At 39.9% G+C, this 16,556-nt stretch overlaps 1 protein-coding gene across 1 annotated transcript in view; it reads right to left on the bottom strand.

Moving 5' to 3' along the window:
* Positions 1-16,556, bottom strand: part of tmem198aa (transmembrane protein 198aa) — a 35,064-nt gene that overhangs the window by 8,263 nt on the left and 10,245 nt on the right. The window contains exons 2-5 of the mRNA XM_071461649.1: positions 9,237-9,473; positions 3,744-3,982; positions 3,161-3,373; positions 1,563-1,686 (exon numbers count right to left, since the gene is read on the bottom strand). Of these exons, the coding sequence (XP_071317750.1) occupies positions 1,563-1,686; positions 3,161-3,373; positions 3,744-3,982; positions 9,237-9,375 (715 nt within the window). The 5' untranslated portion in view covers positions 9,376-9,473. The remainder of the gene's footprint in view (positions 1-1,562; positions 1,687-3,160; positions 3,374-3,743; positions 3,983-9,236; positions 9,474-16,556) is intronic.

Consider the following 16,556-nt stretch of genomic DNA (forward strand, 5'->3'; position numbering starts at 1 on the left):
CTGTAACATAAATTTAAAGCTGCATTATACAAGATATGTAAACGGTCATCCTTATCACAGAACTAAACCACAAATTGAGGCTGCAAAACAGACCTTGTAGATGATCCCTCCCTGCCCATAAATCAGCACCTCTTCAAGAGGTCTGCATCAGTGTTCCTCTTGCCTGAAGCTTGTGGCTATGGCCCACTTTACCGCCAAGCTGGAGTGGACACGGTGATGTGAGAGCTGCTTTTCTTGATTCAGCCATTTCTGAGCATATCCTTCATGGATTCACAAGTTCACAAGTTCCAGGCTGGTGCAGCCACAGTCAGCTGTGTCTCACTGTGGCTTTATTCAGCAGTAAACTGACAGACTGAATTTACATTTAGGTAAATGAAGTTTATTCTTTATTCATGAGATGTGTATCTGCACATTTTCATAAATTCATTAGCTTTTATGATGTCTTTGATTAAAATTCAGCACCAAGGTAGAGATCAAAGTCTCTGCTGTTGTTCTGACATGTCCTGTGGACGTGTTGTGTCTCTCTGTTCCTTTCTTTAGCCTCAGACATTCTCACTTTCCCAAGGCCCTTGGATTTTTAATGGAATTTTTTTTCAAACTTTCCATCCCTATTGTCCGGCAATTGTCCCTGATGTGTCCTCGTCTTTCTGCTTCACATGACCTCCCCACCCACCTGCACTCCCTCATCCCCCCATCGTCTCCCAGTGCCCCTTAAGTGGTCGTTTCCTGCTGGGATGTCACTGTTGTCATATGCTGGTCCTTTCCAAGCACTCTTGTCTGCATATGTATCTGAGCCTGTATTTACCTGCCTGTATCCTGCCTGACTCTTACTGCCTTTGCGCCGTGTTAGATTTGTTTGGATGTTTGGACTGACTGCAAACTGCTGAATAAGCATGTTTTTGACACGACATAGTGGGGTTCCTTCATTCAACCTGTTCTGCCAGCAAATATCTAGATGCCTTGTTGCCGGTGCATGAACTGTGGCAACAACATATTTTTAGATAATAGCTAAATGCTACTGTGTTACTGTGTAGTGTACTGTAAGGGAAACTATTCTCATAAGATATTGTTTGTAGCCATGTTATTTAGTTTTTTTTTTTGTTCATTTGTTTGTTTTTGTTTCTTTTTTTGTCAAAAATCATGTTTTTTTTCCGATGGAAAATTTCTACTTCTTGGAGTGTTCACTATACTAACTTAGTCACTTGCAACCCCTAGTGAGGGTTACAAGATCAGAGTGGATAAGAGGAGTTGCAAGGTGATGAACAGAGGCAGGCAGAAAAAACATATAAAGTTACGTTAATTTGTCAACATTTTCACTGATCTTTGCCTTTTTCTTGTAAATTACTGGACGATTCTACAACTTCAGCTCTCCAAACCAGATGCAAATAAATCATGGTGTGGTTTAACAACCAGTAGACCTGTGGTGATAAGAGTTGCAAACAGATGTGACTCTTTTTTTAAGGTTCACAAGCCCAAAAGGTTGGGAAATAATATTCCGAAGTATGGTGGCTGGTTAAGTAAGTCGTGTTGTGTGGTTGTGTGTGTACATTAGCATCACTCACCCTCTGTGTGAGAAAATCCCTCTGCAGTGACTTTCCATTGGATCAACACTCCGAGGAAGGCCAGGACAGGCCACACCCCCAAGATGACCCAAGTAAACCAGCAGACCGGCTTCTTTGGCGCCACCTGCAAAGATTGCAGAATTTGCTATTTTAGTTGAATCATTTAATCCTGATAAACTGAAACTCAAAAACTACACATTTAATGAATGAACCACATTTGCTAAAGTTTTGTCAGTTCCTGTCACCTTGTAGACATTTTTAACCTTGTATTGTGTAACTAATATCATTCTGTTTGTTCTTTATTGTGGTTAATTCATTCTACCCCTGTGCCTTCTGCTGTTCTTTGATCTTTTATTTGACATATGTGTAGTTGTGTACGATGCCTTATGCTCAGCACTTGTTAATGCTGCTGATGTTGCTATTCCCCTGCCTTTTTAAACTCCTATGTGTTGACATAATTAAATGTTATGCTTGTCATGTTTGTATTAATTCTGCTAATTAATTAACTTTCCCTTCTTTTCATTGTTTTCATCTGTAATTGTATTTATGTTGAGGCTATATAACATCTGGCAAGGGATTACAGATGAAAAATAGCCTTAGGATAACTCTGATGCTTTAAAGAAATGCTTATTAATGTAAATCTGTTCCAGTAAATAAATAAATTAGAAAAAAAAAGTATGTTTCTCAACATGTCTTTAGTTTTCTTGATACGCCTTCTTGTTATGAAAGCACAATGCATATGAAACACTGAAAAGAATAATAAGATTAAATCTAATTGTTTGCTTGCGAAATAACATTTCTAAAGATGAAATCTGAGTGTTTTAATTGGAAATCCTCAAACCAAATTGAATGTTAGATAACAACTGCACCAGAAGGCTGCCCAGTGTCTACTCGCGGAATTGTGTGGGTTTAATCATAATGCATGTCTGAATACAGCTCATTGTCCTGAGAGGTATGTTAAAGACTTAATCACGGTTAGGAATTACATTAATGTTCAGACTTTAAATACACAAATAAAACACAGAAGGTTTGGAAAGATGACAGAAAATTGACTATATTCTAATATATCACCATGACAGTATACATTTAAAGTACTATAACAGAAGATTTTATCCATATCACCCACCATTTACTCAGCCTGTCCTACCCTCATCCAGTCACATTTGAAATACACAGAGCTCCCTGTCTCAGATAAACTATTGACCCACTCCTTCCTCTTAATTTCAACCTGCAGGCGCACCCTAAGCTCCGGGCAAAGTTTTGCAGACAGTGCACCAAGGTGAAATGTCTAAAAATCCCTGGTGTTGGCTGCTCTATAAAGTAGTCAATATCAAGAGGTTTTATCGGTCAGTCTGTCGAACAGTCTGTCTGTCTGTCTCTCATTCTCTCCCACAAAAACACATACACCAACATCTCTGACCAAGGCAACCGGCTTCATAGCGAAATGCAGAGATGCAGCACTGTTGTTTGTGGTACACACATGCGAGCTTACACATATGACTGCCCTCAGACATAATTAATAGCATCTCTCCAACTCTCTCTGTCACTAACAGTTTACTCAGAAACAGACAGGCAGAGACAGACACAGCCAAGCCTACCCTGAGTCTCTCGTAGATATAGTGTACCAAGGCGAACAGCTCTATAAAGTAATCCACTGTGACAGTGATGATGGCAGAGCCGAAGGTGGCCGTGGAGAAGGTGACGAAGCAGCACTGCCACTGAAGAGTGAGGACGGCAAATAATGTCCCGGAGCCCAGGAGGATACCCAGAGGAACCCACACTGTTTTGGGGTGGTAGAACTCCTCCATGACCTTTTAGAGAGAGAGAGAGAGGGAGTGGGTGGTTGTTTTAATCAGCCGAACTGGGGCCTTGTCACATCACCATTTATGTTGCAAAAATGTAAATGAGGTAAGTAAAAGTTGTGCAAAAGTGGTTAAAAAGTACAATCCTTTACATATATTACATTGTTACTGAGCAGATTCCACTGCAGAAAAGGCATCAATCTACAACCAAGACTAATCCATAGACAACACAACCACAGATGCCACTTTCTGGCCCAAGAAGGCTTTCCTGTGATAACAGTACAGTCATCATGAAAAGGAGCACATGGTACTTTTTTAGGTGAAGATGTATGCAAATGACCATGAAACTACGAGGTGCATAACCAAATGAGTCTCTTACCACCAGTGAAGCCACCCCAACCAGCAGGCCAAGCAGCAGGCCCACCATAAACAGTCCCACACTGCGAACCAGCATGGTCACCAGGCCACACAGGGTCCCAATGCCCAGGCCGATGCCGACTGAGGCTTCTACGCTCAGCTGAGTGTCCATCACCCTCTCCTTGTAGCACAGCATGAATATGACCACAGAGCCAAACATTAGGCCTGTGAGGAACAACACGGCCTTGAAGCATCGATAGCCTGGAGGAGAGATGCAAACAGACCATTGTGAGGCTATCACGAGCATGCAAACAGTGACAGGACGTTTTATTTTCATATCATAATTACATCGTACAGTTTTCTCAATTCAGCCTGATGATTAAATGTAGATTTCTTGGTTGTTTTGCAAAAGGTTCTTAAAATTAAAATGATGTTATTGTATTTAAAAGATAAAATCTTACAGGGAGGATGGGTAAGGAGCGGTATGTACACACACACAGAGGCATTTTCTCATTAGAGGCTGATGGGAGCAGCTAAACTCGCCCTGTAAACCTTTATGAAACTGCTTTAAAATATGATAATCATCATATTGCAAAAGGTCATACACATTCATTAGTCAACAGGCCTGCTTAAAAGAACAGCTGTGCTCCTATTAGTTTTTTTTTCTTTCCCTATCATATGGTCCCTCCTGTCTGTCTTGGCTTTCTCCGTTTTGCTCTCGCACCAATTTATTTCCATTTTAATTAGCTGAAAACTGAAAAATGACTCTAAAGCATTAAAAGCTCAATTTATCAACAGTTAAAATCTCTTTGTCCCTTGCTCCCGTGTTTATTTAATGTCTGCATATCCCTTTTTTTTCCTTATCTCCTTCTTTCTTTCTCTGACTGGACTGTGTCTCAGGGGGGACGAAAATCTGATTGTTATCTTTGTGTAATCAGGCATTGCACAGCTGAGCAGAACAACACTCTCATCTGAACCTGTCATCCATGCTCCTCCCTCGTGACCGTATCTCATTCATTTGATAAACTTTTTTCGATTCACTTCTACTTAATTTTGTGTGTTTTCCGTGATATCGCTCAGCCACCATGCCTTTACAAAGAAAGTGTAGTGAAAGTCAATGTATTCTTCACAGCTATTTGCTCTTCTTCTATGGCAGAATGCCTGAATGAATACAAGTCTGACACAGAGTTGCTAGAGCATCGACTCTACGGCCACCTGAACATTTGTTTTCTCAGTAGCTGTCACAAATTCCCAACACTGTTCTTCCGTATCAGATAGTCTCCATCAATCAATTTTGAAATATCACATCTCTCCCTGACTGCTCCTATGCTTCTGGTTCACTTTCACTGTCCACTTTTCCCTGAACCATCCTTCCCTTGCCTCACCCTTGCTCAGTCCTTTCACTCACCATTGTTGCACTGCTCCACTCCTCTGCTTATCCCACCTCCTCCCTCTTTTGTTCCTTATTGCTTCCCTTACTTTTCCCTCCAGCCATCAAATCCTCTGTCCCATCTGTTCACCCTGGCTTTGTTCAGCTCTCCTCACACTCTCCCGCCTTCTCTCCCTCTCTTTGCCCCGTCCATCCAGCGTCTATAACATCACTCATCATTTCTGCTGCAACTGTATTTCTGGATCAATACATGACAGCTAACCTTTTATTTCCAAAACCTTGGAACTAAATCACATTCTTCTGATGCATCTCTCAAGAGTCATCTATCAGCAGGGAGAATCAATTTTCCTGCTGATGACCAGCAGAAATGTCTTTTTTTTCCTCAGATCATTCAAAGATGACTGAGGGGTTTCTGAGAAATGTCAACAGTATGCATTGCATCTCATTTGCAGTGTTTTTTTTTTTCCTTACAGAGCAAGATCTGACACTGAGACTGAAAATGCACATCTTTATCTTTTTCTGTTTTTCTCAGAATACAGTTTGCTGTCAAACAAAGAGGCAAACCGACACCAGATGGTGAAGGACTGAAGAGCTCAAATATTTGAAGTAAAATATTTGAAGTAAAATTATGCCATTCTGTATTTGATGCCTTGTTATGTGTTTTTGGTGTTATTTATTCTTTTATTGGCAGCATGTATGAAACAACCTTTTTGATGTGTGTGATTCTCTAATTTTGAGATTTCCGTCAGCTAGAGACTTTCAGAACTGAGCTAACATGATAACATCTAGCTTCATCAAGGATTCAAATGGTAGCATGCTAATCCTAGAGGTATGCTTGAAGTACAGCTGTATATTGAACGTGGATGGAGCATAGTCTTGTGTCTGATACCACCCTGAGGGCAAACTTGACATTTTCTGCCCTACTAGTGTTAAGGACCTACGAAAACCAATGTTCTGTATATTTTTAATCCACCCAGCTGTTTTATTTTGGGGCCACAAGCCACAATCTTGTTTGTATGCTGCTTGTAATGCAAGGACGAGTGCCAATACTTTACTGGGACATATAAAGTGAATGTTAATGCTGTCTGTATGCTTCAGTGAATTCTGCTCTGTCGATTTGTATGCACAAGCCTGCTCACAGCTTCAACATACATCAATATTCATCCAATGTACAGCATACCTGTTGGTGTATTTTGAATATCCAAAACACCACATTGAGAAATTTCTGGGGGTTTTATACAATTTTGTATTTTTTTTATACATTTATGTTTTTCTTTTGTGGGTTAGGCTCTATTATAGTTCACACACAAGACTATAAACTTCTGTGGGATGATGTATGCATGGCTGTCGTGTGCATGTTGTGTTCTTGTTTGGAAATGAAGTTCCCAGTAGTATTTCTAGCACGTCCTGTTGGTCAAGTAGTTACTGATGCATATCATGTCACTGTGACATTGACAGTTTATTTAGAAAAGAGTTTCAGTCTCTTTTTATTCTGTCTGCGGTCCAGTAAAGGCAAAAAAGACATTTAAAAAAAAAAAGATCAGCATGGAGCTGACCTTGAACGCCTGCATTCCAACAGCTACATCATTAACTGGTGCAAAGACAGCAAGAAGAAAATCTCTGTGTCTGCCATTTTAACCAGAAAACCGCTGCAAACAAATCATTATATGTGCCCATAACCCAACCTAAGGCAATACAGAGAAATTAGTTGCACCTTTGGACAAAAATGCATGAGACATTCTGAATGCAGTGTCATTATTTGAGCACTTTTATGCAATTTGCCTGCTCACTATTCAAACGGAGATAAAATTTTCAACCCATGATTTTTTTAAGCAACACAAACAACCCTAATGTAGAAAGCCTGTAGCCATTACAGCAGATTTTCTCTTTCTAATTATTTATTGATTGCTCTTTGCTGTAATGACTTTAAATCCAAACTCATTAGGATGAACCCTTCATACTTATGGTGTAGTCACATCCAGTCACCCTCTGGGCACAAAATGAAAGCTCAAATAAGGGGTTAATGTAAATGGACCCATGCAAACAGTATGTGTCCAGGCGTTTGATGGCACAGACGAATTAAAAAAGGAAAAAGACAACAGGGCTCCACCGCCAGTTCAGTCTGGTACTTTTGATTAATTGTAAAACTGTGCTTCCTTTTTCCTTCAGCAGCACTGCTGAAAACAGTAGTTGAAAGAAACGAATGAAATGAGCAGCAGCAGAAGATAACATGTTTTTTCTTTAAAAGACAGCAGGCAGTCCAACTTTTTATGACGACAGCAATTTGGGGGTAGAAATCAAGGTTTTGATTTAAGGAAAAATATGAGTGTGAAAGTGCACAAGGTAAGCTTAGCGTGGTGTAGTCCAATTTACTCTCTGACGTAAATACATTATGTTATAGCAGTGCCACAGTTGCTTAATCTGTGGGAATACAAGTTCAGTATTGACTCACACACACAGGAACAAGGGAACCATTCTGTGCTGCTCTGAAATCAATAATATCTTACACCAACAGAGCAGAATGAACCACAAATGACAGAAATATGATCAACAGCAGAGATTTCAGGGATGTTTGGCTGCATGTTTTAACAATTTTCCAATAATTTCCTGGCACTTGCACATAAGATAAATGTCAACTACAATGCATTCAGAAAGTATGCAGACCCTCACATTTTGTTTTGTTGCAGCCTTATGCTAAAATGAAGCTTAAATTAATTTTCCTTTATCGATCTACACCCAATTCTCCATAATGACAAAGCAAAAACAGAATTTTAAAAACTTTTATATAAGTATTTAAAGGGAAAAACTGATATATCATATTAACATTAGTATTAGACCCTTTACTCAGTATAGTTGAAGCACCTTTGGCCTCTCAAGCTTTGTCAGGTTCGATGGGGACCGTCGGTGGACAGACTCTCCATCTCTCTCCAGAGATGTTCTGTCAAGGACATTCACAGAGTTATCCCTAAGCCACCACTGCAGTGTCTTGTCCTGTTGGAAGGGGAACCTTCAGCCCAGTCTGAGGTCCTTTGCTGCATTCAGCTTTTCCTCATCCCTGTCCAGTCTTCCTGTCCCTTCCACTGAAAAACAACCCAACAGCATGAAGCTACCACTATGCTTCACTGTTGGCTTGGTATTGGACAGATGATGAGCAGACCCTGGTTTCCTCAGACATGATGCTTAGAACTGAGGCCAAACAGTTCAAGCTTAGTTTCAGACCAGAGAATTTTGTCTCTCACAGCCTGACAGTTCAGTTCTCTTCTTTTCACTGATGAGAGGCTCCCGTCTGGCCACTCTGCCATAAAGCCCAGATTGGTGGAGAGCTGCAGTGATGGAAGTTTGTCCAATCTCCACACAGGATTGACCAGCCAGAGTGACCATTGGGTTCTTGGTCACCTCTTACCAAGGCCCTTTTCCCCCAATTGTTAATTTTGGCCAGACAGCCAGAGCTGAATGTCAAGTGTCATTATGGGGTATTGAATGCAGAATGATCAGGGAAAAATGAATTTAAACAATTTTAGTATGTGGCTGCAACATAACAAAATCTGACAAAAGTGAAGGGGTCACTGAATCTACATGTCACTCTTCAGGGGTTGTTGATTGTTGAGTAATGCAACTGGCTGATTACTTCATTGGTTAATACTCAGGATCTCCAATTTTGTACTTATGTAAAGGAGTAGTTTATGTCAGCTTTTAAATGATTGAAAATCAAAGCAGTGTATAGTAGGTAAAAACTACAGGATAGCTAATGGTGGATGATGTGCACACATTCTGCCAAGCTAATGTGACACATTAACTTATGAAAGAAGCATGATTGTCACAATGGAATAGGAGACATTTGTTCTTGTACATATATAAAACAGATAAAAACTCAGATAAAAAGACCTCTGTGAGGTCACTACTCCTTATGGTTATTAGCTCTTTCCAGCAGACAATGACAGCCACAAAAACATGTGCCCTTGACACCAGACTCTTAAATTATACGAGAACCCCGTAAAAGCAATTTCAAGCTTTTTATGAAAGCACATTTTTCAGTGATCCCATTTAATGCATGAGAAATCTTTAGATATATTTTAGCACTGGCTCAGACCTTATAAGCACAGCTCTGACTACACCATCACTCACCAAAGAAGCAGTAGATGATTCCAAAGAGGCAGCACATGGAGCAGACCACTGAGGGCACGATCTCGTATTTCCTCTCAATCTCCTGGTCACACCTGAGCCCAACCTCCGCCAAACCCAACAGTTGACTTGTAGAAGTCATGATGCCTGAGGTGGTAGGAAGGGAGGCAGGGATGAGGGATACAGGGGGTGTGTAGGGATGTCTGGATCAGTGGGCCTCACCCACAGAGACGTGTCTGTCTGCAAACAGGAGGCACAGAAAGGAAGTGAAGGAGAGAGGGGGAAGGAGTGAGAATGAAGAGAAAGAAAAAAAACAGAGGAGAGAGTGATTATTGATTGCTCATTTGAAGCACTCAACAGTGAGTACAGAGCAGACAGAGCAGCAAGCATGCTCTATGATTTTGAAACTAGAATCATTGCTTATTGCATATGCCTCCACCACAGAGATGTTTCAGGTAGCATCCCTTTTTATCCAGAATCATATAGAATATTAACCATTTGTGTGAAATTTTGTCACAATTGTTATGTGAATTCTTGAGTTATGGCTAAAAACATTGTTTTGTACAGTCACACTGACCTTGACCTTTGACCTTTGGCCACTAAAATCTAATCAGTTCCCTGAATCCAGGTGAACGTTTGTGCCAAATTTGAAAAAATTCTTTCACAGCATTACTGAGCTTTTGTGCCGGAGGCATAAAAGGAAACAACTCAGCACAGCAGAGCCACTCTCACTACTCACAACTATCACAGCAGATGAAATGACTGCGGTATGAAAAAAACTATCATGCACTTGGATATACAGTAGAGAGGTAGCAACAGATTGTTGCCAACAGTTGGGAAGTATTGGACCAGAAGCAGAAGATCTGTAGTGCACATATAATAGTTGCCATGGAAAGAGAATTCATTTGCATGAATTTGCATGGAGTGGGAAATTTGTGAAACAAGAACTAGATTGTTTGTGAGCCTTATAAAACCTTGTCAAAACTTTTTTAGAGGGATTTCCAAAGAACAAAAAACAAAACCACATTCGTCTCTCTGCTTAGTCCTGATTTGCCACTTCTCTGATCACTCACTGGAAATCAGCCAAAACTCTGCTGTTGAGTTGCAAAGCTGAAAGATGTCATAACCTTATATAGGACAAAGTAGTGCTGCGGTATTGACCATGTATAATGTTTCACTATTGCCTGAATCATGCAGGACAAACATTATGAAACATTAGAGTATCATTGATTTCTCATGCAACAATCAGACTGACCCTAACTCTAATGTCGTCAAGCAAAAAACCGAAGTATGATAGATGAGGTCTTACAACACGAGCTGCGAGAGAAGCAAGGATTTGAAGATGCAATGAGAGCAGGTCTGTCGCTGAAACAAAGGGGTTTCCAAGACCAAACATCAACATAGCAATTACAGTACAGGAGCTGCAAAGGCACTGACCAACTGAACCATCTGTCTTGGATTCTAGTCTTAAAGGAAGTCAGGAACAAGAACTCATAATGTAGGTCTCTGAGGGCAAATATGCACTTGAGACCTTGCAAAAGATATATGATAATATTTTCCTTGAGAGTGGCTGCACCACATCACTGCTGCATCACATGACAGGGAGAACAAACTAAATCTGGACTGTAGTGTGTTAAGTTAACACAAAAACAAAGTATTGATCTTTACCTTTAGTAAAGTATTTATTAACCTAATCAAACATACAACATTCATGTAAAAGCAAAATTATATTGCACCTGTAATTAATATTAGACTCCACTCACTATTTCATTGACTTTAATTTGTAAATGTTGCCACAGGGCAAATGGAGCTTTTGCTATTGCAATGATTGTCACTTACAAGAAATTACTGATTTCACAATTTCACATTTCACATTTCTTATTCCCAGTCTGTAACGTATACCTTTCATCTAATGAGATGTTATGTGGAAACGTACATTATGTACTGCAGCCCAGTAACGATAACTTTACTCCTAACCGAGCTCCTTGTGTTCTTTGGGTCACTGAGAGAAATCAGTGAGGAGTGTGGCATCAGCTGCAGGCACATTGCTTGAAAAACCCAAACCTTTGCTTTTTGTTACAGGTATTTCTTCGAACTATGTTGGATTAAAGTGTGCCTGGAGCTTCACCTTTGGTCCTTTTTTTGTGGTATTTCTACCATCAGCTAATAAAAGAGATCAAAGTCAGCGGTGTTTCACATAGTTTGTGTGATGATAGCCAAGGGCAAACTCAGTCAATCACTGTGTCACACTCTACCCTGACATAACACCAGATAACACACAGAATTTTGCATTGAACTAAATTCTACATGCACATATTTAAAGTAATACACTGTGTAATGCATGTGATTCAAGGAGCAAAGACTCATGCTGTTAGCCACACACCCACACACTGCTACACACTCATTCAGGCAGCAAATCCCAATGTTTCATTTCCAGCTAGGGTACAAATTAAAACCTACTGAGCCTATAGGCTCACTTACATTTACATTTAGTTGGAGGTAAATGTCAGTATTTTACTCTGCATTATAATTTCACAAAACAAGTACTGTACTACATCTTTTATGCAGTCTTCAAGGTTGTTCTCTGTCATGATGTTGTGACATCTCTTGCAAAGACACTTTCATGTATGCATAGGTATAATGCTATTCCCAATCTTTACACATCTTTCCCTTTCCATCGCTTTCATAGAGATGTGTGACTCCAAGATTCCTCTATCTAGACCTGTTTGCATCTTTTACCTGTCTGCATCTGCGTGTCTGTCTAGTAAAGCCCCAGACTTCAGAAAGAGACTTCAGAGTTTGTTCTTTCCGGAGAATAACACTGGAAAAAGATGGAGAGGGTTTACTGAGGTAAGAGGTGTAGCATTTTTTGCATTTTGTTTGCACTTTGTAACTGTACAAAAGTGCATTACTCCCCAACCTCTCCACCGCAGGATCTCTGGCTTTAAGGAACTGACATTTAGATGATTGTACTGCACGGTACATTGGCTCAGGTACTGTAGTAGCTCACTACTTACTGCACTCAAAACCCACATTGTTCTTTTGCAGTCTCTGTGGGTTAGAGATTGTGTATTAAATTTCAATTTCTGTTACTCTGGATCCTTTACCTTAGTCTGGTTTTCACCTTCAGGTCAATGCACTTGTCATGTCAGAGTGCAGATGACAAACTCAAATACTCTGTGTCCCAGTCTGCCTATCTTGGACTTACTCTTGCACAGGCATACACACAAATATACAAAGTGTGCACACAAACATGCCTGCATGATTAAACAGGGGAGGTAAGCCCTTGTTATTCCATATTGACCTAGTGGGTGATGATGCACTGTGGCATGCACACACACACACAGGGACACACACACACACAGGGACACACACAGCCGTGACTATCATGTTGTTGCTAGTAAGAGGAACTCAGTGATGAGCAGATTCCAATTTGACCTGTCGCTTTATTGATTGTTACAAGTACACCATCCGCACTGCAAAGAAAAAAAAAAAAGAAAAGAAAAATAAATCTTTGCGCTCACGTGAGGGAGACCGCCATCAGTCGGACACACATTACTAAAGGCCACACATTCTACACATTCTTGGTGGATGGAAGTGTGGAAACTGATGAGTCAAGTGAAAGTCTTCACTACATTCAGTGAATGGGTGCTAGCATCTAATCATCCACAGTGTCTCGATAAATAATTGCTCCCGACTGTCAGCTCCTGTGTTTAAAAAACTGCTCTTCTCACAGCACCTTTCATCAGATCCACTCCTGTGTCACCCACCTGAGTCTGCACCTCTGGGCTTCGCTGTCACCACTAATAAGGAATTAAAAGCACTATAAGATGAACTATAAGCCGGTCTTAAACATTTTAATGATACGGTGTAAACGATGCTCCCCGCAGGTCACGTCGGAAGCACATCACTCAGAGCTCAATGGAAGCTGATTAGCATTAATATGGAGCGTTTAAATAGGCTACAGCACTCGTCACTCACAACCATATTAACATACATAACCTGTACTGCATGGCCATGTCAAATACAATCATAACAACTCAGAGTAAAATGTGTAATGCTACATTGATCAGTGAAGTTAAATCCTGAGAGCCAGATACAGAAAACTTCAGCAGGGTAGACAGTTATTGACAGCAGAATTTCAGCTGTCTGGTTCATTGCACGATTTCCCAAGTCATTACGCCACTCTGCTGCCATCCTGCTGCAGACCTGCGACTCCGTGACAACTCTTTTTTATTCTAAGCTGGTGCAGATAATATGATAAAACTTCAACCAAATTGCTTAGGTGAGTACAACTGAAAGTAAGCTTCTGGAAACTTCTGTAGGCATCTTCAAAAACAGAAAATTGCAATAAAATTTAGGATTCTTTATTGGAAACTTGAAAGCATTAAGAGAGAATATACCTCTGCCAAGGCCTCACAATCACCTATGTTTAGAAATACTTAATCATGCTTTTTATCATTCTATGAAAGCTACTTTATGTAAGAATGCGAGGCAACCTACATGTATAAACCATTTTTTTATCGCCTGTGTCTACCTACAAAGTATGAGTAACATGTTGCTGACTGCAGTTTACTTAACAGCCACCAGTGTCATTAATGACAAGGGTTTTCTGAATGTTACATATAGAACCTTTAAATGCAGTTGTGCAGGAAAATTTATTTAAAATTTATTTAAATTTAATTAAAAATTATCTGTGTTGCAAGTTAACAAATACTTTCTTCATGTGCATCCCCATTGAGATTTGAAGTTTCAAACAAAAGCACCACAGCACCAGTTTGCACTCTGTCCAGAATGGGTCAAAAACCTGAAAAGCGAATGGAGGATTTCCAGTTCATAATTGCCTGTCTTAGAAAATCAGACTCCACTGGTGAAACAGATTGTCAAGACTGCAGCTTAGTTACACCACAGGCACCCTGACTCAGGAGGGAGATCCAACTGACAATGTATGACAAGGGACACTACTTCACTGCCAAAAAAGAATAATGACAAAGAGGAAATGTGGGCAAATGATTTGGTCTCTAAAGCTGATTTTCTTTTCTTCTTTTCTTTCTTTTATTTTTATTAAATTACATATTCAGACGACACAGTGTGAGTCATGACAGACTTTTCACTCCACAGTGAATGACTAAAAATCTGTGGGTCAGGAAGTGTAGTCGTTACCAGGTGTGGAAAAATGTCTGTGGAGGACGATATTTTTACTGCGATTTCTTTCATATTGCTTCTTTTTCTACTTTTGTATGTCCCTTGTATCCAATACTATAGATAGGAACTAATGAAGCTCTTTGCGATGTAAAATCCCATAAATTGTTTGACAAAGTGGTAGGTTGCTTAGCTACGCAATGCTAACAAGCAAGCTACATGCTACAGTTGTAGACGGCCCCACACACAGTCACATGGAGACTTCAGGGAAACAGTGTCTAAGAATTAGTTTGATTCTCATGAGGAAAAGAGTAATTTAATAAAAATAATCAGAAGTTAAAGGATTTTCCACTTATAAAGAAGGAAAAAAGTAATAAAATAGTAATTAGTTGAGAAAGTGAGAACAAACAGGGTAAATGATGCCGCTGCTTGGATACCATGTCAAATGCTGTGTCACAAGTACCGCACTGTTTATTTTTATTACAGCTTCAATTAAACTATAGTCATCCTAAGTTTACATCGCATGATTTGTCAACTTGCATATTGATTTGAATGTGTGAAGATTTTGTCACTTCTTATTCTGTGGTGACCTGACAGTACCTCTGCTAACTGCTACGACCACAGAGAGATGTCATGATTAGAAAAGAGCCCACAAGGTCAGAATAAGGAAGAGGAAAAAACAGCAAATTACACAACAATGTCACGTTCTGTCTGTTGCTATGACAACGAGCAGCGGTACAAGGACTCTGCAAATGGAACAGGGGGCTTGTCTCCATGGGAATGTGCATAATAAGATCCAATCCGTGATGGTTTCTTTGAGGCTTCTGGCAGCAGACTGTCCTGACCTCTGACCCTATTCAGCTAGTGCCTCTTTGTAATTCACCAACATATTAGGCTAATGAACAACATTTTAGATCTACAATAAGAGGAGTGTATTAAGGCATTAAATAGTTCCATCCTTGAAAATTGTCAGCCTTGCTAGTGGCATGGTCTGTTAGTCCGTTCACCACTTTGGCTCAGGCTGAAATATGTCAACTATTGAATGGCTTACCATGAAGCTTTGAACAGACATTCATGGTCCCCAGAAGTGATTCCCCAACTTTCCAGTTTGCACCATCATCAGGTCAGAGTTTTTATGGATTTGTCCCATACTAATGACAAATAATATTCCCATCAGCCTCAGCAGTACTTTGTTTTTAGTGGCTACTAAACGTTGCTAACATTAATGAAGATCAACAATTATGAACATGGCAAATATTAACACATTATCAAGATAAACAGCAACATCTTAGCATTGTCATTGTGAGAATGTTAGCATGCTAAAGTTAGCATTCTGGTCAATACAGCCTCACAGCCTGGTGTGTGATGGTGAGATAAACCAAGCAGTTTGACCCAAAAAAAACCCCAAAAAACTTCTCAACTGTTACCTGTAACCTGAAAGACTGGTGATGTGGGTTTCAATCAAAACATGTCTATAGTAACTTACAATGAGGTTTAGGTTTGCTGAAATGCTATAGCCATATGTAGAGAAGAACAGTAACAGCAATAATATGCACTGGTTTCATTTTTGAAAAATCTGCAGCTTCTTCGAAAGGTAAGAACTAGCCTCAGATGTGCTGTGTGATTGATGCTGACTACTCATCCAAAAGCACCCCAAATCATCATGTGCTTATGTTTACTCAGCCTCAAAAACACATGGTGGAAGACATCACACCATAAATTAACATTACTGCAGGAGAACAGCCTTGTATTATAGTTGATTTCTCTGTGAGACAAACAGAAATGATGCACCTAAAGGTCACTGTTCATTGAAAAACCATTATTTGCTTCACTGCAGCACTATGTAACCATAGAAACTGAACTGTGGATCTAATTATTACAGTACACAGTGCTTGCACTTTAATAAGACATACATTAAAGTTGGCACATGTGATGACACATCCATCCCTTTCAATTGTTTTTGTCTGAAATTAGGTTGGATAATGCAGCAGCATCAAAAGAAAATCACATTTTCCACTGTACTGAATAACCTGAAAGATTTCATTAGGCAATCAGTTAGCTCCACTTGAGAGCTTTTGTATGTAAACTCTACAATGAAACCAACATCTAAATGGTGTTTCACAGGCTCGATTTTCCTCCCTGCTGACAAGCGAGGGAACACTGAATCACTCTGCAGTACTT

Source organism: Trachinotus anak, unplaced genomic scaffold (genome assembly GCF_046630095.1).
Source record: "Trachinotus anak isolate AG129_WGS33_773 ecotype Australia unplaced genomic scaffold, CSIRO_AGI_Tana_v1 ptg000001l, whole genome shotgun sequence".
Classification (NCBI taxonomy): domain Eukaryota; kingdom Metazoa; phylum Chordata; class Actinopteri; order Carangiformes; family Carangidae; genus Trachinotus; species Trachinotus anak.